This window comes from Neofelis nebulosa, chromosome X (genome assembly GCF_028018385.1).
Source record: "Neofelis nebulosa isolate mNeoNeb1 chromosome X, mNeoNeb1.pri, whole genome shotgun sequence".
NCBI classification, from domain to species: Eukaryota; Metazoa; Chordata; class Mammalia; order Carnivora; family Felidae; genus Neofelis; species Neofelis nebulosa.
In genome coordinates this window covers 102,390,744-102,417,341 of record NC_080800.1, presented here as the reverse complement: position 1 = coordinate 102,417,341, position 26,598 = coordinate 102,390,744, and the positions used below count along the sequence as shown (strand labels likewise).

Below are 26,598 nucleotides of genomic sequence, written 5' to 3'. Positions count from 1 at the left end.
TAGTTCTTGAAAAATGCTTCCCCGAAAACTAATGGGTTTCAATCTTGCATGTAATCTGGTTATCACCTGAATAAAACCAAGATCTGAAGGTAATTTATCAAAGGGCTATAGTTCACTCATATACCAATTTGATGTTTAATGTAATGAAAATGGGATTTATTTTAAGATAGAAAGATAACCTGGCTTCTGTAATGTTAGCAGTCACTGCATTTAATTCAAGCAGCATTTTTGCAGTGATCTTATTGCAGAAGCATCTAGCTTCACACGATGTCCACTGAAGTATGGGTCTGGCGAGATTGTTTCCCATAGGAGTTAACTTGAAAGGCTAAAGTCATCAGGGGTCACCATCTGGGTAATGTACTTGGCATATTTTTCAGGAAGAGAACTGTTCAACATACAAGTAGATCTGTAGCTCTGACAAGCTTTGGAAGTCAAGTGCAAAAGCCGTAGCATTCCTTAGCCTAAAGGAACATGAAGCAAGATATGTAAGGGAACTGGCGGGGAAAATATTTTCTGACAGAAAGGAAAAACAAATTATCTTGAAAAATATTACATGCTTTTATCTTGGCATGATTTGCAACTTATGACATCATCTATGATGGACAAGATTTTGTTGGTGAGACAGGTTTCAAATGTTCTAAATAGGTTTATTGGTAGATTTCGAAAATAACACCAGAAGCTTCTTGCAACTAATAAATACAGCATCCTTAGCTGACTATGTGTACATTTTGAGATGCAAGATGAATTCCTTGAAAGCAAAGTTGTATTTTCCTCACGCATACTGCGATTTCAAGGTTTACTTGTGTATTTAGTATCAGAGACCAATTTATCTGTTATTAAGTGGGTTTTAATATTATCTATGAGAGAGTGGACAGAAAATACCAAAAGATACAGAATAATATGAAAGGTTTCATATCCTGGCAATAGCATTGTAAAGATACTCCAATAAATTTAACTGTCAAAAAAGTTCTTCCAAGCACCCAAACTTTTCTTATTCAGATATTTTGAGGATAATTTTTTTGACCAGTCGATTTCAAACTATGTCTTTGGAGCTTTTGGGCAACTCTTTTGGACCCCCAATCCCTTTCTTTGCTTTTTAAATTTTTTAAATGTTTATTTTTGAGAGAGAGAGAGAGAGAGAGAGAGAGAGAGAGAGAGAGAGAGAGAGAGAAAGAGCAGATGAGGGGCAGAGAGAGAAGGAGACACAGAATCCGAAGCAGGCTCCAGGATCTGAGCTGTCAGCACAGAGCCTGATGTGGGGCCCAAACCCACAGACAGCAAGATCATGACCTGAGCCCAAGAGGGAAGCTTAACTGACTGAGCCACCCAGCTGTCCCTGGACTCCCAATCCCTTTCAATCAAGAGTTCTGTTTTATCTGCTTTATGTGTTTGAGGGTTATTCAGATTTTATTGCTGAATTGTTCTGCTGCTTTGAATTGGTTGGAAATGCTTTACTTTAGATAGAAAATAGTAATAAAAGAGAATGAATAAAACAATGCATCTATTCATTCAGCTTTAAAAAAAAGGTTTGTTGAGCACGTAGTGTTTTTTATTATATAACAATACATGAATACATTATCATTGTAAAACATTCTAACATTACCATGAAAATATTGAAGTTCCAGCTCCCCACTCTAAAGATCAATGGTTTGGTATCAATCCTCCCAGTTCTTTGTATGCATTTACATATAAAGAGATACATATTTTTTTTTTTGCTTGAATAGGATCATTGGACATGCATTGTTCTCCAGTGTTTTTTATACAAATCTTAGAGCTCTTTTCATGTAGGTACATAGAGCTCAACCAGTGGTGTGCTGATAAATGTTTAACAGCCAGCTCTCTGTGCAAAAAAAAAAAAAAAATGGTCTGCAACATTTGCTGGTTCCGGGAGTGTTAATAAACCCACCATGGGCGATTTCAACTACCAACGTGAAGTCATTGAAGGTGGAATTGGGAAGACGTGCACAGTGGGCTTTTATAAACCAGTGTAAACTGGCTCCTGCACACCACTGAATCAATTCTTTTTCTTTTTAGGATTTTTTTTTGAAATAAATTTAGACTTACGGAACAGTTGTAGACGTAGCGCCGAATCCCTCGAATTCCTGTGTACCTGTCACTCCGCTGGCAATATTAACGTCTTTCATAACCATAGTACAATTATGAAAAGTAAGAGATTAACATTGGTATAATGCTATTAACTCAGAGTATAATACTGATTTCTCCAGTTTTTCCTTTTTTGTTCTGTTCCAGGATCCTATCTAGGGTCTCACGTTGCATTTAATTGTCATGTCTCCTTAGCTTCCTCCAATCTGACAGTCTCTTGGTATCAGTCCTTTTAATTCTTACATAAGATTTCATAGTATGAGGATACCACTCTCTCCAAGATGGATGTATTGGCAGTTCTGTTTATTTTACTATATTAACAATGCTATGTTGACTTTTCTTGTACATCCCCCTTTATGCACATATGTGATTATTTCTTTGGTAGATTCCTGGAAGTTGAATTCATTGGTCAAAAAGTATTCCCAATTTCAATTTTGATCAGTATCACAAAATTGCTTTCTAAAGCTCCTTTTACCACTTTATAGTCAGATCGGTGTGTAAGCAGAGTACCTCCTGACTACCAGACACGGAGTTAGGTACCAGAAAGAAAAATTAAGAAGACATGGATCCTGCCCTTTGAATACTTTAATAATGATGAGGCAGACATATAAATAAATACCTTCAATATAACATGGTGGGCCTTACGAAGGGTGCTAAAAGAGAAACATCATCTCTCTTCGTGAAATGTTCTAGTCAAGATCAGCACTGTCCATATAAATACAAAGCAAACCACCTATGTAATTTAAAATTTGGTAGTAACCACATTAAAGATGATATATATATATATATATAATATCATTTCAATATGTAATCCATATAAAATTATTAATTGGATATATTCTGATTTTTCTTTTGTACTAACACTTCGCCTCTGACTAGCCACATTTCAAATGCTTGATAGGCCATGTGGCCAGTGGCTGCCATGTGGGATGATACAGACCGAGGTCATTAAGCACGTATGTCCTACATCTAGTTCTGAAGCTGTCCTATGGTCTGTCTATTATACATGAATATTTTTCCTTTTGAAGGGAAATGGAACGAGGAAGCAGTATCAGTTATAAATATTTAACTAGAGACCATCAGTCTTACTTAAGAGAAAGAAAGACCAACATCCTAACAGAAAGAGCAGAGAAGTAACTACTGAGAGACTCAGAGCTTTCAGCCTAGAGAAATGTGCAAGAGCTTCTTCTCATAAAGTTAGCCTGCCTTGAGATCCAAGATTGAGTTTGGCAATTGGGGAGGGTGAGATATTCCGTTTGTTACCTTTGTGATAAATTTATAATTTCAGAGCATAGCTCTTTGCAACTGGATAAACCAAGAAGGATAATGATTATAAAATGTACAGGGCTTGGCTCTAGGGAATATTTGTTAGGAGCACATTCTTAATCAGCTGAAATGACATTATTCCCAGAATATCTGAATAGGCATGCACATTCTGTCCAGCCACCGAATTTCAGTGAAGTGCGACATGGGACTGGTACTCCTGGAAAGATCTGGGTCGTGTCAGCCTCTACCCATTGAGGATGTATATTTTTATAGATGTTTTTATGAAAAATAACTTTGAGTTTGGGGTCAGGAGTACTTCTATTAGGTCTACTATAACTAGAATTGCTCATTTTAAAATGTATATTGCAGTATGCATGATTTTAGTTTTATCACTTTCTATTCACTTGTAAGATTTATTAGTGACCAGTTTGTAAAGTTGGTTAGAGCACAGATCTAGCATAATCATGGGTGCAGTCCTTCAGTTTAAGAGTTTTTCTACCACTCTTCTTCCTTTTTTAAAAAAGTTTATTTATTTTGAGAGCGGGAGAGAGACAGAGAATGCATGGGGGAGGGACAGAGAGAGGGAGTGAGAGAGAGAATCCCAAGCAGGCTCTGCACGGTCAGCACAGCGCGATGCAGGGCTTGAACTCACGGACTGTGAGAACATGAGCCAAAATCGAGAATCAGACACTCAGCTGACTGAGCTGCCCAGGTGCCCCTCTACCACTCTTCTTCCTGGCTGAGCTCCACTCATACTGGCCTCCTTAGCATTTCTCAAACATTTCATACAAAACTTCGGAGTTTTGTGTAATTGCCATTCTTTCCTCCTGGAAGGTTCTTCAACTGAATATTCATATGGCTTCACTTCATTCAGAACTTGGTTCAAATATTACCTTCTCCGAGAAGCCTTCCTTGACTAGTCTTACTTCTTTTACAATAACTACCTGACATTATTCCATTTATTTGCTTCTTTGTTTCTACACAGCTATGGTATATTACTATATCATATTATTATATATTAATTATATCATATATTTATTCATTGTCTGCATGTCATAACCCACCACCCTCTCATATGAGTTCTGGGAATGTAGAGGTTTTTTAAAGATTGTATTCACTGCTGTAAACTTAGAAAAACAGTGCCTGTTTTTCATTCCCTTTTTATACCCTTAATTCTACCCAGTTGGCTTATAATGTTTATACCAGGGCTTGGGAGACTTGCCTCCAAAATGTGGCTATAGATACATAGCGTAGATCTGGATGGGGACCCACAAGAAGCTAAGGGCTCTGTATCCTCATCCTGCATCCAAGGTTGATATGCAGTCAGCGTGTCCTGATTAGGCTGTATTGGTTGTTTAGATCCTGTTCCATATTGGTCAGCCAGTACCTACGGTGTCCTGGCTGCTAAATATTTTTGTTATTACCTTTGCCTATATTTCCAACATTCCCAATGTGCCCAGCATATGCTTTGAAAGTATTTGTTGAATGAATTAATAAATACATCCCCATAAAATAAGTAGTGCTGGATCTTTCTAGTGGAGTATTGGTATGTCGCAAAGATCAACATGATTTTATTTATTGGTCTTAGTATGAACACAGTATTATTTATTTCTAATAGAACTCCAAGACTAGAGTTACCTAGTTACCTTAGTCTACCCTGTACATACTTTCTGACTTCCTTCTACAACTCAGCTTATGGAAGTCCCGTTGGGAGGAGAGGAAAGTACCCCTATGGTACCCCTAATCTGTAGCAAGTAAGTTCACTTGCATTATGTATTGATACAAATATACATTACAAATAGCTTATTGCCTGGAAAAGACAAAGTAAACTTAAAAAATGACAAAGCTTTGCCACTCTCAAAGAGTATTCTGCTAAATGTGCCCACACTTCTTTGCCTGTCTCGATTGACTGTTAGCAGTCCATTTCATTTGATGGTGAAAAATTAATCCTTGCCTTATTATTTTGAAGTGATTTTTCAGCACATGCATTTTCTCTGTCATTTTTGAGTGCCCTTGGGAAACTGGCTTAACTTAAAGTATATAAAATATCCCGCTTGATCTTCAAAATGAAAACCACTATGCCTTTTGTTCCTTATAGCCAATCTAATTTCACAGACGTAACTGAACCAAGGGAATCAAACACATTTTCAGTATAGCTTTTAATATCCATAATTTTCCAATTATTTGGAGGACAGAGTAGACCAAATTGTCTTTAAAAACTGATAAACCCCTTGAATTGGAGTAAGTATGTTAAACCAACCATACTTTGAGTCTTTTGGCAAGGAAGTCTGGGGAATGTCACTAGTATAGCTTTATTAGCATGCTATACTGTACCTTACTCAGAACCGCTATCATTTGAGTTCCAATTGTTTCCAATAATTGCAAGAGAAATTCATCAGGCAGCACTGGCCTTAACCCAAAGAAAAGGGTAGAAACCAATTAAATGCTTAAAATTTTAAGGATAAATTAGAAGGTAGGTGTTAGAAATCTCTAGCTCCAACTAAAAGTGGATAAATGATTCTTAAATAGGCTATCTGGCCAGATTTCCTGTTCTTGGTTGCTAATCCACATACTATATATGAGTATTAGACATACAAATTAGCCCCTTTCACTCTGCCTAGAAACATAAAGAAAAATGTTAGATGCATTATGAACAGATCCACTTTTTTTCCTTTTGGTAAGATTTGGTTGCTGTTTAAAATTGCAATGAGAAAACAGATAAAAAGATTTCCCCAGCTTCTGTCCTAGTTATTGTTTTCTCCCAACATTATCTGCCCTCAGTGACCTCATTCATTCTCACATTGTCAGCCATTGCCTCTGTGCATATATGATTCTGCAGTCTTGTTCTAGCCTTAATACTTCTCCAGAACTTCAAACCTCCAAAGCTCGTTTGTTGAACCTTTCTATCTGGACAGTCCATTGGTCCCTGGAAGCCGGCACCTCCAAAGATGCATTCATTATATTTCCCCCATCACCCCACCCTGCCCCAAACCAACTAGTCATCAGTCAACAAACACATGTCCAGCACCAGTTATTTGTAGCTAGTGCTGGGCTAAGTGCACAGTCCCCTAACTCTATTAATCATTGCACTATGCTTTCAGTTACTCAGGCTTCAAACCTTAACTATGTTGTATTCCTCCCTTTCCCTCATTTTCTTCTATTTTTGCCCCCAGCACACCTACATGCGTGCATGAGCGTGCGGTGAACATACACGTACGCACACACAGAATTTGTTACCAAACCCTGAGATGACGTTTATGCAATTTCCCCTTAAGGAATTGCCTTCTTTGCATTCCCACTGCCACTGCCCTAATTGAGACGCTCATTATTTCTCACCTAGATTATTGCAGTGGTCATCCCAATTTGTGTTCTTGCCAAATCTTTAGGCCTCCCAAGTCATCGTTCTCCACACTAGTATTGGATTTATCTTCCCACAAAGGGTTGCTCCGATGATATCATTTGTTTACCTAGAAGCTATCGGTTTTCCCCATTGCTATCAAATTAATCTTCCTGAAGAAAGCTGATCATAACGCTCATTTGCTCAGAAAATAGCAATGTCTCCTTGTTGCCTAATAAATTGAACCCAAATATCTAAGTGTGGCATTCAACATCCTCACAATATGGCCCTAATCCTCCCTTCCAGCCTTAACTTCCACTATCATCTATACATAGCTATACTCCAGCCAACCCCAGCAACTTTCTTTGCCTCAAATACATCCTGTGCTTTACAAAGTCATGTTTTGTTCAACCTGCCCCCTCACCCTACCCATTACTGTCAGCTGTCAGAGCTCTATACATTCTTTAAGGCTCGTCTCTAATCCTGCTTCCTTCATTAAAGCATCCCTGATCAGCCCAGCCAATTTTAATCTGTTGTTCCTTTAAACCACTTCTTTTTTTAAGTTTTTCTTTTAATTCCAGTTAGTTAACATACAGTGTAATACTAGTTTCAGGTGTACAATTTAGTGATTCAACACTTAACGTACAACACCTGGTACTCATCACAAGTGCCCTTCTTAATCCCCATCACCTGTTTAACCCATTCCCCGACCCACCTTCTCTCTGGTAACCATCAGTTTGTGTTCTATATTTAAGAGTCTTTCTTGGTCTGCCTCCCTCTGTTTTTTCTCCTTTGTGTGTTTCTTTTGTTTCTTAAATTCCACATAGGAGAGAAATCATGTGGGATTTGTCTTTCTCTGACTGACTTCACTTAGCATAATACTCTCTAGCTCCATCCCTGTCACTGTGAATGGCAAGATTTCATTCTTTTTTTTTTAATGTTTATTTATTTTTGAGAGAGAGAGAGAGAGAGAGAGCGTGAACGGGGGAGGGGAAGAGAGAGAGGGAGACAATCTGAAGCAGGCTTCAGGCTCTGTGCTGTCAGCACAGAGCCCGATGCGGGGCTCAAACTCATAGACCATGAGATCATGACCTGAGCCGAAGTCAGATGCTCGACTGAGCCACCCAGGCGCCCCAAATTCATTCTTTTTTATGGCTGAGTAACATTCCATTGTATATGTATACCGCATCTTTATCCATTCATCAGTCGATGGACACTTGGGCTGTTTCCATAATTTGGCTATTGTAGATACTGCTGCTATAAACATGGAGGTGCATGTGTCCCTTTGGATTAGTGTTTTTGTATTTTTTGGGTAGATACCCAGTAGTGCGATTGCTGGATCATAAGGTAGTTCTATTTTTACCTCTTTGAGGAACCTCCATACTGTTTTCCAGAGCGGCTGCCCCAATTTTCATTCCCACCAGCAGTGCAAGAGGGCTTCCTTTTCCCCACATCCTCAACAACACCTGTTGTTTCTTGTGTTGTTGATTTTAGCCATTCTGACAGTTGTGAGGTGATATTTTATTCCTGGGTTGCAAGGGTGGTTTAATATTCGCAAATGAATCAACGTGATACACCACATCAATAAAAGAAAAGAACCATATGATTATTTCAATAGATGCAGAAAAAGCATTTGACAAAGGACAGCATCGATTCATGATAAAAAAGCCTCAACAGAGTAGATTTAGAGACAACGTTCCTTAACATAATAAAGGCCATATATGGAAAACCCACAGTTAATATCATCCTCAACGGGGGGAAAAACAGAGAGCTTTTCCCCTAAGCTCAGGAACAAGACAGGGATGTCCACCCTAACCACTGTTACTTAGCACTGGAAGTCCTAGCCTCAGCAGTCAGACAATAAGCCACTTCTTTTATTTTTTTTTTCAATATTTTGTAAGGATTGTTTTCTTTGAAACAAGAGAATAAACCCTTTCTCTTAGAACAAAAATTCCTTTTCTCCCGCATGGCAAACATCACTGATATTCATTGTAATAATTATCAACAAGACAGAAATCCCAAAGAAGAAAATTAAAATCCACCATAGGCCCCCATGTTGTGAACACGTTGCTGTGTATTCTCCTAGCCCTCTCTATCCAGACATCCACATGTCTACACACACACACGCACACACGCATTATAGATCATACTGTTCGTACTGTTTAGTAGCCTGATGTTTTTCATTTGATGCATCATAATTATTCCCATGCCAGTTCATAGTCCTCTCCAACATGATTTAATAGCCATGTAATCTTGTATTATTTATAATATCATCAGTTATTTCATTAATCTCATTTGATGAATATTTAGATTGATCATAACTTTCTACTAGCTTTTAAATGTTACAATGGATAGCCTTGTAGTTTGGACACATTCGTAATTAACTCATAGAAATGGAATTGTGGGCTAAAAAGGTAAGCCAAATTTTAAAGTTTTTTGATAAATGATGCCACATTACTCTCCACAAAGGTGTTGTTTTTGTAATACTCTCGTGAAGAGTAGAGTGCCCATTTGCCTGCACTCTGATCAACACAGGTATTTTTTTAATCCTGTGATAGCAATTGAACCTGTATTGTGTCAGTTATTCTGCATATCTTATACTTATTTTATACTTGTGTTACTTCCAACTCCTACCCTAATAGGCATCTATATTTTAACATCTGCAGCAGCTATCATACGACTTTATGCATTCTGGGCACTCAGGAAACGTTTGCTGCATTGAATTGAATCGGAGCCATAGCTAAGGGCTCCCATGTTCTCGCGATAGCCTGTCCACCATTACTCTGCAGTTTCCCTATGCAAACTAGAGTTACACAACTCAAGGACATGGGAGAGGAAGGGCTAAGAACGCTGAGGAGCAGCGTCCAATCCCATTGTGGTTGCTTAACTAAGACTCCAACGTCTATCACCGGGAGAGCTACAGCTTCAAAACTTTAACAGTAGCTACTTAGGAAAGTAGCTAAACATATAACGTAGGTATAATGTGCAAGCTGGTTGGCCTAACTAAAAGGAAACCGGTCATGGCATTTTTAGGTGGAAAGGGACAGCTGGTATAGGGACCGTGTCAGCAAGTCTGGAATAAGTTCATGTGTGGCTTGTTTTCTTGCAGCAGTGCATTTGTTCGGCCTGACTTGGCAGCTGCAACCAGTTGAAGGACAGCTCTATGAAAATGGAGTTAGCAAAGGGAACAGAGGGACCGAATCCATGGATACTACTTACTCTCCAATTGGAGGAAAAGTTTCCGATAAATCAGAGAAAAAAGGTACAGTGATCAAAATGATTGATTTATTGATTATTGATTACTTTTCTTCTAATTTGGTCATTAGAGCTAAAGCTGGGATGGTTTCACTTCACATTAAATTTCATGATCACTCGAAAGAAGTGTTCTACGTGGACAGAATAAATACATGTAAATGTCTTATGAAAGCAAATTTTCCTTTCTCTAGTGCCTTGAGTATAAACCAATTAAACTTTTCAAATATGTAGGCAATTTTGAAAATAGATAAATATTTACAGGATGGAGGTTTCAATACAATGGAAATTGCATTTCGCATATAACTACCCTGAAGCAACATGGGATTTTGATTAAGTTCTCTGTGTCCAAGCCCAGCATTTATATATAACATTTTACAAAGGGTATATGGAAATTTCTTCTGTTTATAATAAGAAAAAGCCTTTTATGCTTAATATAAGGGTGAATGTTTATGTCAAAGTGGGGGAACATGAATTTTTTTCTTGTTGGGGAACACAAATTCTTCATAGTTGGAGAAAAGAAGAAAGCACTTGGAGTACTGAATTGTTAAATTTAACCAGACATGAGCTTGAGCTACCAGACTTATTTACAATAAATGTCACAGGACCAACATTCCCAACATCTTATTCACATTGAATGATCTTAGTCTTAATGTACAAGTATTGAAAATAACCGAAAGTTTGTATGACGATTTCTTTTGACATAGGATTCAGCACACAAGGACTCAAACACTGTCAAATTTCAGGATGGCCTTCAAAAGCATAAATTGCAAACAAAACATGTAGCCAGCAGAATCCTAAATATCTTTAGGAGATCACATATAAACAGATGAATGAATGAATGATCCAAAGTCTACCCCCAAGAAGCTTACAATTTGAGGGGTGCCTGGGTGGCTCAGTCGGTTGAGCATCCAACTTCAGCACGGGTCTTGATCTCACGGTTTGTGGGTTCGAGCCCCGGGTCGGGCTCTGTGCTGACAGCTCAGAGCCTGGAGCCTGCTTCAGATTCTGTGCCTCCCTCTCTCTCTGTCCCTCCCCCACTCCTGCTTTGTCTTTCTGTCTCTCTCTCAAAAATAAACATTTAAAAAATTTTTTTAAAAGAAGCTTGCAATTTTATAGGGGTGGTAAGACAGTCTTATTTTGCTTGATTAGTTGCAAACAAGATATTTTGTTTTGTACTTGTTTGAGTTACTCATCTTGATTTCTGTTTTTAGTTTCTTTTGGGGGGTTATTTGTGGGGTTTGCTCTGTTTTGTTTTTGTTTGCTTTTTAAAGGGCAATTCTTCTTTGGTCTATGCTTCAGTAAAAATTCATGGTTTGGTTTCAGGAAAACATTATGATTTGTCCTAGTTTTCAATTCACAATGCAGTTTGCTTTACGTTCTTGTTTAGAAATACTGTCTCTAGCTTTGGCTGACCTTTCACAGCAATTTTCATTGTTGCTGCTGAGAGGGGCTGAGGGTAGTACAAGGGTCAGTGATGACAGAGGAAAGGGTCTGAGTACATTCGGACTTGGACTTTTTCTCTCTTACTTTCTTTCCTACCGTTCCTTTATACCTGCAAGTGCAAGAGCCACCATTTGGTGCCTTTGGGATTTCTTGCCATTCACACTTGAAAATCAGGAATTATCTATTTGAGGGAAATGAAACATGCAAGACAGAAGGTCATTACATAGTTGTTACCAGAGCATATTTGTTTTTTATGCTAATTCAGATATCTGTAATTCTCTTCCCCGAAGTACAGTTGACTCTTGAACAACATGGATTTGAACTGTGCAGATCCTCCTATATACAGACTTTTTCAATAAATACAGCACAGTACTGTAAATGTATTTTCTCTTCCTTATGACGTTCTTACCAACTTGTTTTTTTCTCTAGCTTACTTTATCGTAGGGATACAGTATATGTTACATGTAACATACAAAATATGTGTTAATCAACTGTTATGTTATTGGTAAGCCTTCTAACAGTGGACTATTAGTAGTTACGTTTTGGAGGAGTCACAAGTTATACAAGGATTTTTGACCGCATGGAGTTTGGGAGGGAGAAGATGGGTGCCCCTAACTGCAGCGTTGTTTAAGAGTTAGCTATAGTTTGATGATGGTGACTAAAATGTATTAAATAATTAACCATGTGTCAAGAATTGCTCCAGCCACTTAACAGGTGTTATATCATGAAGGTAACAGTATGGTCCTCATTTTCCAAAGAAAAAAACAGAGACACAGAAAGGTTAAGTAACTTGCCCACGGTTACAGAGCTAGAAACTGGTGGTCTGATTTCAGAGCCTTGTCCCTACACTGTACTGAAATCCACACGCAAAATGTATGTGAAAACCACAAAAGACACTTTACCCAGTGAAAGCAAAGCCCCAGAGTCTATTCATGATGCACTTTAGAGAAATTCTATACACCTGTATTTTAATGTGTTGTGACAAGTTTCATAAATGAAAAATTCTTTTAAGTTTCTGCTCAATTATAACAACAAACAGGCCAAACCAATTTCAATTTAATACTTTATTAAGAAAAATCATTAAGGGGCGCCTGGGTGGCACAGTCGGTTAAGCGTCCGACTTCAGCCAGGTCACGATCTCGCGGTCCGTGAGTTCGAGCCCCGCGTCAGGCTCTGGGCTGACGGCTCGGAGCCTGGAGCCTGTTTCCGATTCTGTGTCTCCCTCTCTCTCTGCCCCTCCCCCGTTCATGCTCTGTCTCTCTCTGTCCCAAAAATAAATAAAAAACGTTGAAAAAAAAAAATTAAAAAAAGAAAAATCATTAAGGGTTGATGCCATATACACCAAGTTGTTATCTTAAACTGGCTTTTTATGGCAGTCTGAACAAAACCCTAACTGTAACTGCACATCATAGTTCAGCTATATTAGGTCTTTACTGCATATCACTCACTGAGTACAAACATAGCCCCTGTTTTATAATGCCATGTGTATACTAAACCAAACCTTGCGGAAGATGTAATATACTATAAGGATATTTTCAACTGGTCAGCTGTATCCTTTTATGATTTTCGAGACATCACACACCCCATAAATACAGTCACAGAAGCTTGTCTTAATGATGCTCTGTACATTAAAATATAAAACTAAAAACCAGATAATCCTTTTTGCATTGTTTTCCTTACTCCTCTAGAGGATTGGGCATTTGTAGCACTGTGGTTAAGAGCCTGGGCTCTGGAGTCAGACAGACCTGGCTTTGAATACTGACCGTGCCATTTACTGGCTCTCCAACGTCAGGCAATGAATTGACACGACCTTGCTGAACTAGTGTCCTCATCTACAACATAAGGATGACAATAATAGTACCTGCCTCAAAAGTTGGTTGTGAAGAATAAGTGAGATAATGGTTGTAAAGCATATAGCGCAGTGCCAGGCACATTGTTTAGTTGAGCAGTAATTATTATGACCAAATGATTGGAAAATTACCTTGAGTTTATTGGCATCCTATTGGGTACCATAGATCCTGCTTTCAAACTGGTATCAGCTTTTCCATGGATGATGGCCTTCTTGGGATTTAGATATTTTCTCTTTTTAAAGCTTGATCTCTCTTAATAATTTAGCATCTATTATTTGGTAATTATCATCACCTTAACCATCAAAGTGATGAATCAAGTAGAATGGCATGGAAAAAAAAATCAAATTCTACTGGAATTGGTTCCCCATAAACAGTAGTTAAATATATCTGCTTCTCCTTAGGAGATTGAAGACTTTTCTCACTACTTAGATTTCCAAATGAAAGAAAAAAGAATATTTGATTATAGACATTTAGTATGCTAACATTTTCTTTTTGAAACTTAATTGAATAATTTGAATGGAATTTCCAAAAGAAGACTTAAGTCACAACCACATATTGCAATCTACCAGAAAGACCAGCTGTCGGTTGTTCAATAAACATTAATAGAATTGAAAGCCCCTACTACCTTAGAAACTTACAAAGTAGTCATAACTCTTTCTCTTTAACTAATAAACATTATGTAACAACTACTTTATTTTTTTTAATGAGCTGTCAGCACAGAGCCCGACATGGGGCTTGAACTCATGAACTGTGAGATTAGGATCTAAGCCGACCTCAGACACTTAACTGGCTGAGCCGCCCAGGAACCCCATAACAACTACTTTAAACAGCAGGGGATAGAAAAGAGTAAAAGACTTAGTCCCAGACCTGAGTCATGTGACATCCATAAGTTGACCTAAAAATAATTACAGTGTAATTTATCAACTAGTATGAAATGTTAAAATCTTAAAAGATTATCAAATACAACGTCTTTATTTAAAGATGAAGAAACTGAGGTCCAGAAGGATCAAGAACTCACAGAGAACACACAGACGGCATTTGAGTCCACCTCTTCTGTTTTCTCATCTCTTATTGAAATAACGTAATACAGGGGCGCCTGGGTGGCGCAGTCGGTTAAGCGTCCGACTTCAGCCGGGTCACGATCTCGCGGTCCGTGAGTTTGAGCCCCGCGTCAGGCTCTGGGCTGATGGCTCGGAGCCTGGAGCCTGTTTCTGATTCTGTGTCTCCCTCTCTCTGCCCCTCCCCCGTTCATGCTCTGTCTCTCTCTGTCCCAAAAATAAATAAAAAATGTTGAAAAAAAAAAATATTAGAAATAACGTAATACAAACTAAACATATAAATTGCTAAAGAGGTTTTCTAAGGAAGTATCAAAGGCAAAAACTAAACAAGTAGGGAAATTGATTGTACTCAGGCTATTGCAATAGGGAAAGCATTCCAGATCGGAAGATCAGAGTGAGCAAAGTGGATTTTGCCTTAGACTTCTATAGGAGGAGTGGATAGGGACATGTGGGATGGTTTACAGTTGGGATTGTTTTGTACTACGGGGAAGTCTCAGTCAGTCACCTGAACAGGAAATGTTTATGTCTGTGTCTAGCTAGTTGAAGGAGAACAAATAGTTCTCACCTCAGCTAATTATTTATGAGACAAAGAACAGGCGATTTTTAAAGTCTGTATTTGGTCTTTTGGCAGGTTCCAGCAAAAGGGGGAAGGTCTGTGTTTTGTCTTGTTACAGGTAAACAAAGGAGTTTTATGCAGTTCTTATGGGAGCCATGAGAAAGGGTAGACAGAGCCGAATCTACAAGTCATATGGGAAAGGGTTTCTAATGCAGTTATTTTTGTTTTTTGTTTATTTTGCAGTAAGCCATTTCCCAAAACATAGAAGAGTGAGAGGATTTTGGAAAAAAAAAAAAGTTGGGAAGATTTCTGTTTTTTTTTTTTTTTAATACTTCTTTATTTATTTTGAGAATACGAGAGAGAGAGAAAGAGAAAGAGAGCAAGTGGGGTAGGGGCAGAGAAAGGAAGAGAGAAAATCCAAAGTAGACTCCACACTGTCAGCACAGAGCCCAACGTGGAGCTCAGTCTCACAAATCATGAGATCGTGACCTGAACCAAGATCAAGACTTGGATGCTTAACCGACTAAGCCACCTAGGCACCTAAATGATTGGGAGGATTTCTTAACCAGCAGTTTTCCAGGAGCATGGGGCTGAGGTCAAGTCCAACATTGTCAGCAGCCATCTGAATGAGGAAGTTTATCCAGTAGTGGAGGGTACTGAATTCCTGCAGGTCGGATGCCAACATAGAGCACAGGAACAAAAAGGGTGGGTGGGCAGAACTAAAGAATACTCACGTCAGCCTTTATCTCCTTTACGATTTTGCAAAAGTCTGGCCTTGGGAGAAAGTGGCATTTCTTTTAAATTCATTCTACAAGATCTGTCTCCACAAAGTTGAAGTGAAGAAAAAAAAGGTATTTTCTAGTCCAGTGTCTGCTGAATATATGACCATACAAACAACATATAGCTGAGGTGCCTGAGTGGCTCAGTCAGTGGAGCATCTGACTCTTGGGATTGAGCCCTGCATCAGGCTTGGAACTGACCGCATCAAGCCTGCTTGGGATTCTCTCTCTCTCTCTCTCTCTCTCTCTCTCTCTCTCTGTCCCTCCTCCGCTCATTCTCACTCTTTGTCTTTCTCAAAATAAATAAATAAACTTAAAAAAGACCTAACAACATATAGCTGATTGATATTACACAACTTAAGCCTGTCATGAAGATGATTTAACCCAGACCATGCAATGACTATAGCTTCACCTCCCTGGGCTCCAGTTTCTTATTTGAAAAATAAGGGAGGGGTGCCTGGGTGGCTCAGTCTGTTAAGCGTCCGACTTCAGCTCAAGTCATGATCTCACAGTCTGTGGATTCGAGTCCTGCGTCAGGCTCTGTGCTGACAGCTCAGAGCCTGGAGCCTGCTTCAGATTCTGTGTCTCCCTCTCTCTCTGACCCTCCCCCGTTCATGCTCTGTCTCTCTCTGTCTCAAAAATAAATAAACATTAAAAAAGAAAAATAAGGGAGTTGGCTTTGTATAGGTTGAAAAATAATTTTTCCTCTAACCTTCTAAGCTCTTGGCTGTGGCAACCACCCCCCTGCAGCTATAATAAAAAGCCAGATGAACAGGAGGAGAAGTTTAATAACGTGTATGCTCCCTGTGTACACAAGAGAGACCCAGGAGAACTGAGGAACTCCTGGAATGGCCCAGGCCACCACTTTAAATACCATCTCCAGCTGCAGACAAAAGATGTTGGGGGATAGGGAGCCCAAGTATGGGAGGCTGTCAGGCAAAGTACAGTGAACTAAAGTATGGTTGGTACACAGATCTAAGCCCCGCCTCCTCCAATTGGTAAGAGTTTCTAGAAATGTAGGCACATCTTTCTGGTACAGAGAGGGAGCCACCCTTACGGATGGAGACTTCCTTATAAATGTAAATGTCCCTTACAAAAGGGTAACTTCCATGCAGGTTTTCTGTGTCTGCTGTTTCTTCAAGATGATCCTTATGCCAAAGAATCCGTCCTGTGGGGTGGCAAATTCAACCCTCCTTCAGCTTTAAACCCTTTGGGGAGTGGAGGACAGATAGCGGGCAGTGAAACACATTTTACAAATTAAATCTTACCCAGAAGGCACAAACGTAAAACAGATAAAAGCCACATCTCTCCAGATACAATGGGCGAGGGGTGTCAGATTCCTGCCACACCTCCCCTAGTCTTTCCTTTTCCTTTCCTTGTCCTCCATTCTCCTCCGAGCTGCTAAAACTTTGACAAACAAGGGGTGATGCTCCATACGACTGGCTTATCTCTAAGGTTCCCTCCAGCTGTGTACATTATGTGTCAGTGAATTCGAATTCTGCAGTTAAGGAAGAGCAAATAGCCATTCCAAGTAAAGTGGACCTATTTTTGCAAAAGGGGTGTATACTCTTGGAAAGTGGTTGAAATGCACGTCTGTAAAATTTGTAACCACTTTGCCATTTAAAGTACTTGCCGAGAAATCTGTCGTAATTCAAATAATTAATTCCCAGTTTTCTGCCTTATAAGTTTGGATTTTTGACATGTACATAACAATAACAGTCTGCACTTAGAGAGCATTTACAATTTCAAAATACTTTAATGCCTTCTTTCCACATAACAGTTTTATGCTGTAGCAGCTATTGTTACCCTTGTTTTACACTTGAAAAGGAAAAAACAAGAAGGTTAAGAGACTGGGCTTGCATAATGGACAGAACTACAGGCAGAGCTGAAACGAGGATCCAGTCTTTCCTTAGTGTTAGCTCAATATCCTTCTTTGAGCCTTTTCTTTCTTCTTTTAAAAATTCTTTTCTCAAGGCCAATTGTTTAACAGCTGTCTTGATTAATGCATGAATGCATGTGGTCAAATGTATATCTTTTCGATAAGAGTACTTTGCAAATCTTACATTTCCCTCCAAAGATCTAGGTTCAGCAAGACTATCCCTCCTCCTTAAAGCAGAGTGGGCGCGCGTGCGTGCGCGCACACGCGTGCACACAAGCACACACACACACACACACACACACACACACACACATAGGCTCACATATATACATACCCCTTGGGAATTGAAAGTTAACAGCACAAATGTACTTTTCATGACCTCCTTTGATTGTAGACCTAGCTGGAGAGGGGTGTGTGTGTGTTGCTTGTTTTTTGGGGTTTGTTGTGGTTAGAATGTTTTGTTTTACCTGCTACATATTTATATTGGAGGCAATTTATTCAATGACAATTGTGGACCTTGAATAAAAGCCTGAATTCGAAATTTACTTATCATTTTACTTGATATTTATTTCACAGACCCGGTCAGTAGGTAAAGATTCATTTTGTGGTCCAAAAGTAAAGAACTGCACCAACCCCACCCAGGTAATCACTGTGCGTTCAGACGGAACACAGTCCTGCAGTATAATTCTGTGGTTCTTCAATATTGGTTCATAGGACATGTGGATATTAAAATGCACTCAGCTGCCCTTTGAGTCAACCCATAGTTTCAGTATCTTTTACTTAAAGGATATTAGAGCCCAGGACATTGTAGTGGAATTGGGAATAATTCATATGAGCACAACAAACCACATGAATAAAATAGTAATGCACTAACAAAGACAACAATGTTGGGAGCGTAACATTATTATTTTTAAAGATTGATGGCAAATTACAGTAAATGTTTCCTATAATGCTATATAGATGTTTCTCTAATACAAGGTTTCAGGGGGCCCAGCTAGAGTGCTGCAGCTTGTTTTCAACTATATTAAATCACTTTATCAATATACTTCAGTTTTAACAAAAGCTTTTCTAAAGCATACTGGAGACCTGACTTCTGAAACAGATTTATGGAAAGGGTTCACTATGCTAAAAGGCAAACTTATTTACGGTATAAAAAATTCATGTTAAATGTTCTTGGTCATATATGTTTAATGTTTCATTCTTGTTTCATTTTAGTCCTCATTTTACTTTTGTTTGTTTGTTTAACTAATACACACCTTTCCTGTGATGCCGTGCAGAATATGTCTACCCTGTGGTCCCTCTAGCCTAATAGTATACATCTGACAGGGGCACTAAGTGGTGTGCTAGGGAATGGCTGATTGATCCTCCTGGAAAAGTCCTTCAAAAGCTAGGGGATCTTCCCATGACATCTTTATAACATCTTTGTTTTGGGGGGGGGGAGAAACAGTGCATTATAGAAATTTACAAACCATGTGTAGATCTAATTCTCTTGAGTATCTGTTTATATCATTCAGCCTATATTATTTTTGGAGTAAGTTTGAACATTTACTAGCTTTTGCATGAAGTCAAAGGTGGTTCTACTATGTAAAATTTACTTTTGAAAATAAAATCCTAGAGTTGCAGGATTTGACGCACAAGTCTGCATTTCCCTTTGTATAACTTTTGCAGTCCCGTAGATGATAGTAACATATGCCTTTTTAGCTTTCACTTTTCTACTACTCTGAGCCTTTGGCTTTACTTCTGAACTCTTCTGGTAGCTCTGTTTTCCCTTAGTCATTTTGCTTGCCTTTTCCTATGTCCATTGTACATCCCACCAAAGGTATCTTGACCAGAACTGTACACAGACACCGTATTCCCATCACCAGTGGTTCAGAGAGATGGAAGAATAAACGTATAAAAGTTAGATTGTAGGAGAAATGATTCTTGATCACCCCAAACTCTCCATTCAAATAACATCAAGGGAAGAAAAAATGAGATCTTAGTATTCACAAACATAGAAGCTCATGATTTTTAATGCTATATGAGTCAAGATGCTATTTTCACTGCACTAAGTACTGTGGAAAGTTCACAAATGAAGCAGAAGGCATAGCTTTTGCCCTTGCGAAAGATCCTATTCAATAGGAGAGCGGGATGAAACATGCATACATGCACACACAGCGCAAAATCACATGCAACCAACTATTGTACAGAAATAGAAATGAGATGGTTAGGTGATTAAGAGGCTTAAAAGAAAAAAGATGAATAGATGATTGTTATTACAGAAACAGTTTGAGCTGGACCTTGAGAAACAAGAAAAAAATCAATCCACGTTGACCTTAAAGAGTGCGTATTTAGGAGAATGGAATAATAGAGTAGTGGGGGGAAATGCAGATGGTAATAGCCTAAGTGGTAAATGGATAATGAAGCAATAGAGGCAGCAGATGAAGACAGCTTGGCAAGGAAAGGAAGGAGATAAATAGTATGATAACAAGATGAAGGGGCAGTTGGGTCATCTTATTTTTTTTTTAAAGAGAGACTTGTGCTTGTTTGAAGACAAAGAACAAGAGACCAGTAGAGAGGGAGACATTGAGGATGCCAGTAAGGAAAGACCAAAGTCTTGACAGGAGAAGAGAGGAAGAAGGAGCCTCAGAGAGAAACTCGGGCACCAAATTTTATGGCACACTGAGTATGCGCAAGGCATTTTGACATTGCAGAAGGGAGAGGTAGGAGTTCCAAAAGAAGACACAGTAAGTGTTCAATACATGCTACTATCTATCATGATAAATATCACTATTGTTGTTATTAGCAGTGCTCTGTAGTGACTTTTGCTTGCAGGAAGAATTTTAAATTTGATATTATTGAAGATGTTTCTGGGTTCCTTAAAGGTAGAAATCAAAAAGGCTATACTGATATGACAGCCCATGAGAACTGGTGCCTATGCTGGCTGTTTCTTTTTCCAGAGGCCTGGCGCAAGAAGACATGCAACTGTTACCCGCAACTATGGGATAGGTGGCTTATAATGTAATTGTCTTTATTAAATGCCCAGTTGGTAGATGTCAGGAATTTAGACAGACGTGACTGCCCCGTTCTCTGGGCACTTACATCCTAAGATACAAAAGGGGGTGCTGGATAAATTGAGCTGTGACCAGCCCTCCTGCCACCATCCCCGAGTTCAGAAGGATGTGATCATAATAACCTACACATAACTGACATCTAACATTATATAAAAATATAGGAACTAGGCATCCCTGTGGTGTACTACCAGTTACGTGTTCTAAAATACTGGCCAGGAGACAGTTCAGCTTCTCTGTAGCAGATGACCATCCAAAACCACCTGGAAACACATCAAAACTCTTATGACACTTTGTGATAGTTTATGTGTATGTGTGTGTAGGCTATGCATGCCAATTTATGACTTATAACCATATTTTCTGAAAGAGCTTTTTTGAGCTACAATCTACATACTATATAATTCACCGATTCAAAGTGTGCGATCGGTGATTCTTAGCATATTCAGAGTTGTGTAACCATCATCACTGTTTAAGTCTAGAACATTTTCTAATTCCTAGAACACCGAAAAGAAACCTCGTAGGCATTGGCAGTTACTCCATATCCGCACTTCTCCCCAGCCCCTGGCAACCACTAATCCTGGTTTTATAGATTTGCCTATGTGTACATTTTATATAAATGGAATCATATAATGTGTAGTCTTCTGTGTCTGGCTTCTTTCAGTTAACACAATGTTTTCAGACTTTGTCCATGTTGTAGCATGTACCAATACTTAATTCCTTTGTATGGCTGAATAATATTCCACTGTAGAGTCCTACAGTGGTAGGTATGGTATAGGTAGGTATGGTATTGTATAGTCATACCATATTTTGTTTATCAACTCAACAAATGATGGACCTTTTGTGGATTTTCACTTTTTTGGCTATTATGAATAATGCTGCTATAAACATTCATGTACAAGTTTTTGTTAGAACACCTGTTTTCAGTTTTTTTGAGGGAGTCACTAGTAAAAGGATGCCAATTTCTCCACGTTTTGTCTATCGTTTTAATTTTAGCTGTCTTAGTGAGTATGAGGTGGTATCTCATTGTGCTTTTAACTTGCGTGTCGTAATGATGTTGAGCCTCTTTTCCTGTGCTCATTGGCCATTCTTTGGAGAAAGATCTATTCAGATCCTTGGCCTGTTTTTCAATTGGTTTATTTGTTTTTTATTGATGAGTTTGTAAGGTTTCTTAACGTATTCCAGGTACAAGTCTCTTATCCAATATATGATTTGAAAGTATTTTTTTCACTTTCTGTAGGCAGTTTATTCACTTTCTTGATGGTGTCCTTTGAAGCACAGAAGTTTTTAATTTTGATGAAGTCAAATGCATCTATTTTGGTTTTTGTTGTATGTGCTTTTGATATCATATCTAAGAAACTATTGCCAAATCCAAGGTCAGAGAGATTCACCCCTGTGTTTTCATCTGAGAATTTTATAGGTTTAGTTCTTAAATGTAGATATTTGATCCATTTTGAGTTAATTTTTGTATATGGTGTGAGGGAGCCATTTAACTTCCCTCTTTTGCTTGTGGATATCCACTTGTCCCTCACCACTTGTTGAAAAGGCTATTCTTTCCCCCATTGAATTGTCTTGGTGCCCTTGATGCAATTAGGTTGACCATAAATGTGATATTTTATTTCGTGACTCTCAATTCTGTCCCATTGATCAATATGTCTGCCGTAATACCAGTACCATTACTGTACCTGTAATAAATTTTGAAATCAGGAAGTGTGAGGCCTCTAATGTTTTCCTAGTTTTTTCACAGATGGCTTTAGTTATTCTGGGTTCCTTGAATTTCCACATGAATTTTAGTTCAGCTTGTGTACTTCTGGAAAATGGGACTTAGAATCTTTTTTTTTTTAATTTTATTTTTTTTATTTTTTAAAATTTACATCCAAATTAGTTAGCATAGTGAAACAATGATTTCAGGAGTAGATTCCTTAATGCCCCTTACCCATTTAGCCCATTCCCCCTCCCACAACTCTTCCAGCAACCCTCAGTTTGTTTTCCATATTTATGAGTCTCTTCTGTTTTGTCCCCTTCCCTATTTTAATATGATTTTTGTTTCCCTTCCCTTATGTTCATCTGTTTTGTCTCTTAAAGTCCTCATATGAGTGAAATCATATGATTTATGTCTTTCTCTGAATAACTAATTTCACTTAGCGTAACACCCTCCAGTTCCATCCACGTAGTTGCAAATGACAAGATTTCATTCTTTTTGAGTGCTGAGTAATACTCCATTGTCTATATATACTACATCTTCTTTATCCCTTCATCCATCAATGGACATTTGGGCTCTTTCCATACTTTGGCTATTGTTGATAATGCTGCTATAAACATGGGGGTGCATGTGTCCCTTCGAAACAGCACACCTGTATCCCTTGGATTAATGCCTAGTAGTGCAATTGCTGGGTCGTAAGGTAGTTCTATTTTTAGTTTTTTGAGGAACCTCCATACTGTTTTCCAGAGTGGCTGCACCAGCTTGTATTGCCACCAACAGTGCAAAAGAGATCCTCTTTCTCCGCATCCTCACCAACATCTGTCGTTGCCTGAGTTGTTCATGTTAGCCATTCTGTCAGGTGTAAGGTGGTATCTCATTGTGGTTTTGATTTGTATTTCCCTGATGATGAGTGATGTGGAGCATTTTTTCATGTGTCGGTTGGCCATCAGGATGGGACTTAGAATCTTCATGGGGATTGCATTGAATCTGCAGATCGGTTTAGGAAGTATTGCCATTTTAACAATAGTAAATCTTGTAATCCATGAATATGGATGTGTTTCCATTTATTTAGATCTTCTTCAATTTCTTTCAGTGTTGTTTTGTATTTCTCAGGGTACAAGTCTTACAAGTTTTTTTGTTAAATTCATCCCTGGTTTTTATTCTTTTTGATATTATATATAAGTGGAAACCCTTTCTTTTAATTTCCTTTTTTGACTTTTCAGTGCATGTTTCCATATTTATTCATTAAGCTTTGAATATGGGTTTTTTTGTTGCTAATGGGAATATTATTTTCTTTTAAGGAGGTATTTTATACCATGCTAACCCATGACTCTGAGTAAATGTTTGAATATGTAACATGTGATGATAGAGTTTCATATTCTAGTTTTCACCGAAGAAATTCAAAGAGATTGGCTACTCCGTGTACTATTGGTAATAATCAACATACTGTTCTACAAACATAATTTGTGTTTCAGTATATGAGATTGTATATCATGTCAGGAGAGCCAGAAAATTGGAAACCAGTGTTCGTGAATACCACTTAGTGGTCATTATAACACACCAGAAGAACTGTGAAATTTTTTAGGGAAAGTGGAAATCTTGTGACAAAATTTAAAGAAATACTTGTACAAAGGGAATTATGTCTCTTAAGTGATAATATGTTCAACAAACAGATATACAGAGTCAGAATGCAATTCAAAATTAGTCCTTTAATTAATGGTGAGATTCTTAACAATACCATTTCACTTCTGTCTGAGAAGGTGTATGTAATACTAGATGAGCTACTGTCCTGGAATGTAAAGTCTCAGTTTCTGAACATAACTGTTTACATTTACACACTAATGTATTTCTCAAGTGTAATATTTGTTAATGGACTTTTCCACACAATCAGCTATCTGTTATCAGTATCAGGAAGGTGGGGGTATTTTATTTCTAAACATATCTTATTCACAGTTAATTCCCAAAGGGTTCCATGTGGCAATAGTTTCAGTTCTTCCACTAACCCTTGTACCGAAACGTCAAAATAAGTGATCAACATTACTAAATAAATTATTAAGATTACTATTTTATTAATTCATCCAAACAGTATTTACCAAGTGCCTACTATGTATACAAGGTTCATTCTTCCTTTTTTTTTTTCTCCTACCTACTCTTGGGTTATAGAACCAATATAAAAAGCATGTGTAATACGCAACCTGGGAAATCTGTCCCTGAAGAATTAAGAGTTGAATACGTATTTTTCTTCAATGGTTCATATAAGGAGAATCATACAAAGTTACTTAGATGGAAAGGGTAGGGTAAGTTTTCACTGTCCCCTTTAGATTTCTTCACAGCTTTTGATCATAGGGATTAGGGCTTGATTTCATACCCCCAATTTGTTCGAAGCACGGATACTCTAAATTTCACAAAGATTTGTTACTATGAAATAATTATTATGTTTGAAGGAGCAAAAAGAAGATGGCACTTAAGCTGTGAACCACATTCTAGGACTAATTCAGGTGAAAGACCACCCCAAAGGCATTTATTGATGTCTTTTGAAGACTTTGAATGTGCTATTGGCTGAAGTGAAAGGCAACTATGATCTTAAGGCATATTTCTTTTACGTGCCTTTGGACAGCATTCCCTTCAGTTAATAAAGCAGTATCTTCTTAGCTTAGATAGCTTTTATGGAATTTGCAAATGCCTTTACAAGACTACTAAGATTGCCGTTACGGACAATACCACAGCCTTTAACCTAGTCATTTTTACATAAGGACCTGGTATTGGAATCCTTTTAGTGACCACGTGTCAGTATCTTCTACTAATGTTTCACTGAGTTTTGTGCAGAATCATTAAGCCCGGTCTAGCTGCATTAAGTAGAAAAAATAAATACTTGTGTATGTCCAGAATATAGTCACTTACCCCTGTCTTATAAGGATGATTTTGTTAGTAATTATGTTATTAGTATTCAGGCATATGTCTGAGTCTAGATATAATGAAGCCTTAGTTTAGTCGGTAGAGCCACTGCACACGGTGTCTGTCACCAGGCCTGTGTATTTACCTTCCAGGTAGCTTGACCTTTTCGCTTTGAACTAAGCAACCATCAGTTAGCTTGCCATCCTTCAACACGGCCTATCTGCCATTGTTTTTTACCACTCAGCAGTTGATGCCTGTGTTGTAACCTATAAAGAGAGTGTTTAGCTCAAACTAAATTGGTGGATATTGGTGAGACTGTGATAAGTACAGTACTGCACAGTTTGATATGATCCATGGCAGCCCGCACTTGCTCTTGGATTTGTGCAAGGGCGTGTTCTGTTACTGGAGAGTTTGGTCTTCCTAGACCTTCCGATATGCTGTAGGAGTGTAACTGGTTAAACGACAATTAAAACATGAATCATTACAAAAACTATACCTGAGTGCCACATTTTAACTCTGCTGCTGACACTTCGCAACTGAAGGATCAGGGTCAACGTTAAGTTTGACCACACCTACCCCACTTACTTATATCGGTGCAGAATGTTTTTAGGGAATCACATCACATATTGTTTGCCTGCATGTAATTTTCTTCTCTTTCGCTTCCCCCTTTGAGCTACATTAAGAAAAAAATTAAAGAGTAAATTGACTAATAATCACTACATCATAACCCATAACAAATTTTGAGAGAAGATAAAATGGAGCAGGTTGTTTAGTGATGTAGATTGCTAACAGGGAGATGTCTTCCTTTCTGATGCACTCAACTGTAAAGGTTAGAGGTTGAGAAATTTTCCATTTGCAAGCTGTGAGAATTTCTCTTCGACACCAGATTGCTGCAACTCGCTTGCTTTGCTATTTTTATTTAAATTATAGTCCACATGTTCACTCATGTTGTCATGTCTCTTCATCTATCTTGTTTTAACTCTGATGCAGGATCTCAAAGGGTAAGACCATCTTTTAAAATCATTTTTTATAAATGACTTAGCATATATGCTTCAGATATTTACTAGTGCTAGGAACTGGGAAACTCCAACAACACACTTCATGAGTTTCTTTTGATTTAGTGAATAACATTTAAGTAGCCTCGTTATGCAGTATATGATGCTATATATAAAGTGCAGAAGGGAAACACGGTGTAGCATTTGGTAAGGCTCGTATATAAAGGTTAATGTCCATCAGCCAGTTTTGCCCTGATTTTTTTTTAATGACCGCGTCTGCATTCATTAAAGGTCATTCATAGCACCGTTAAAATAGTGTTTGTCAAACCTAATTTTAAATTATTTTATATTTTTAATATTGTTTGCACAACCAAATGATGCATTTTAAGAAGTGAGAAGAGCCCCTGATGAGGATGGCAGTTGAACCACCTGA

The 26,598-nt window shown here is 38.2% G+C and overlaps 1 protein-coding gene across 6 annotated transcripts in view; it reads left to right on the top strand.

Moving 5' to 3' along the window:
- TENM1 (teneurin transmembrane protein 1) overlaps window positions 1-26,598 on the top strand; it is a 789,989-nt gene that overhangs the window by 496,658 nt on the left and 266,733 nt on the right. For 4 of the 6 annotated variants that reach the window (XM_058713217.1, XM_058713214.1, XM_058713213.1 and 1 more), the window contains one exon: window positions 9,816-9,968. The exons of 1 other annotated variant lie outside the window; for it this stretch is intronic. In XM_058713217.1, the coding sequence (XP_058569200.1) occupies window positions 9,816-9,968 (153 nt within the window). The remainder of the gene's footprint in view (window positions 1-9,815; window positions 9,969-26,598) is intronic. One more of the 6 variants, XM_058713215.1, reaches the window with a different exon arrangement.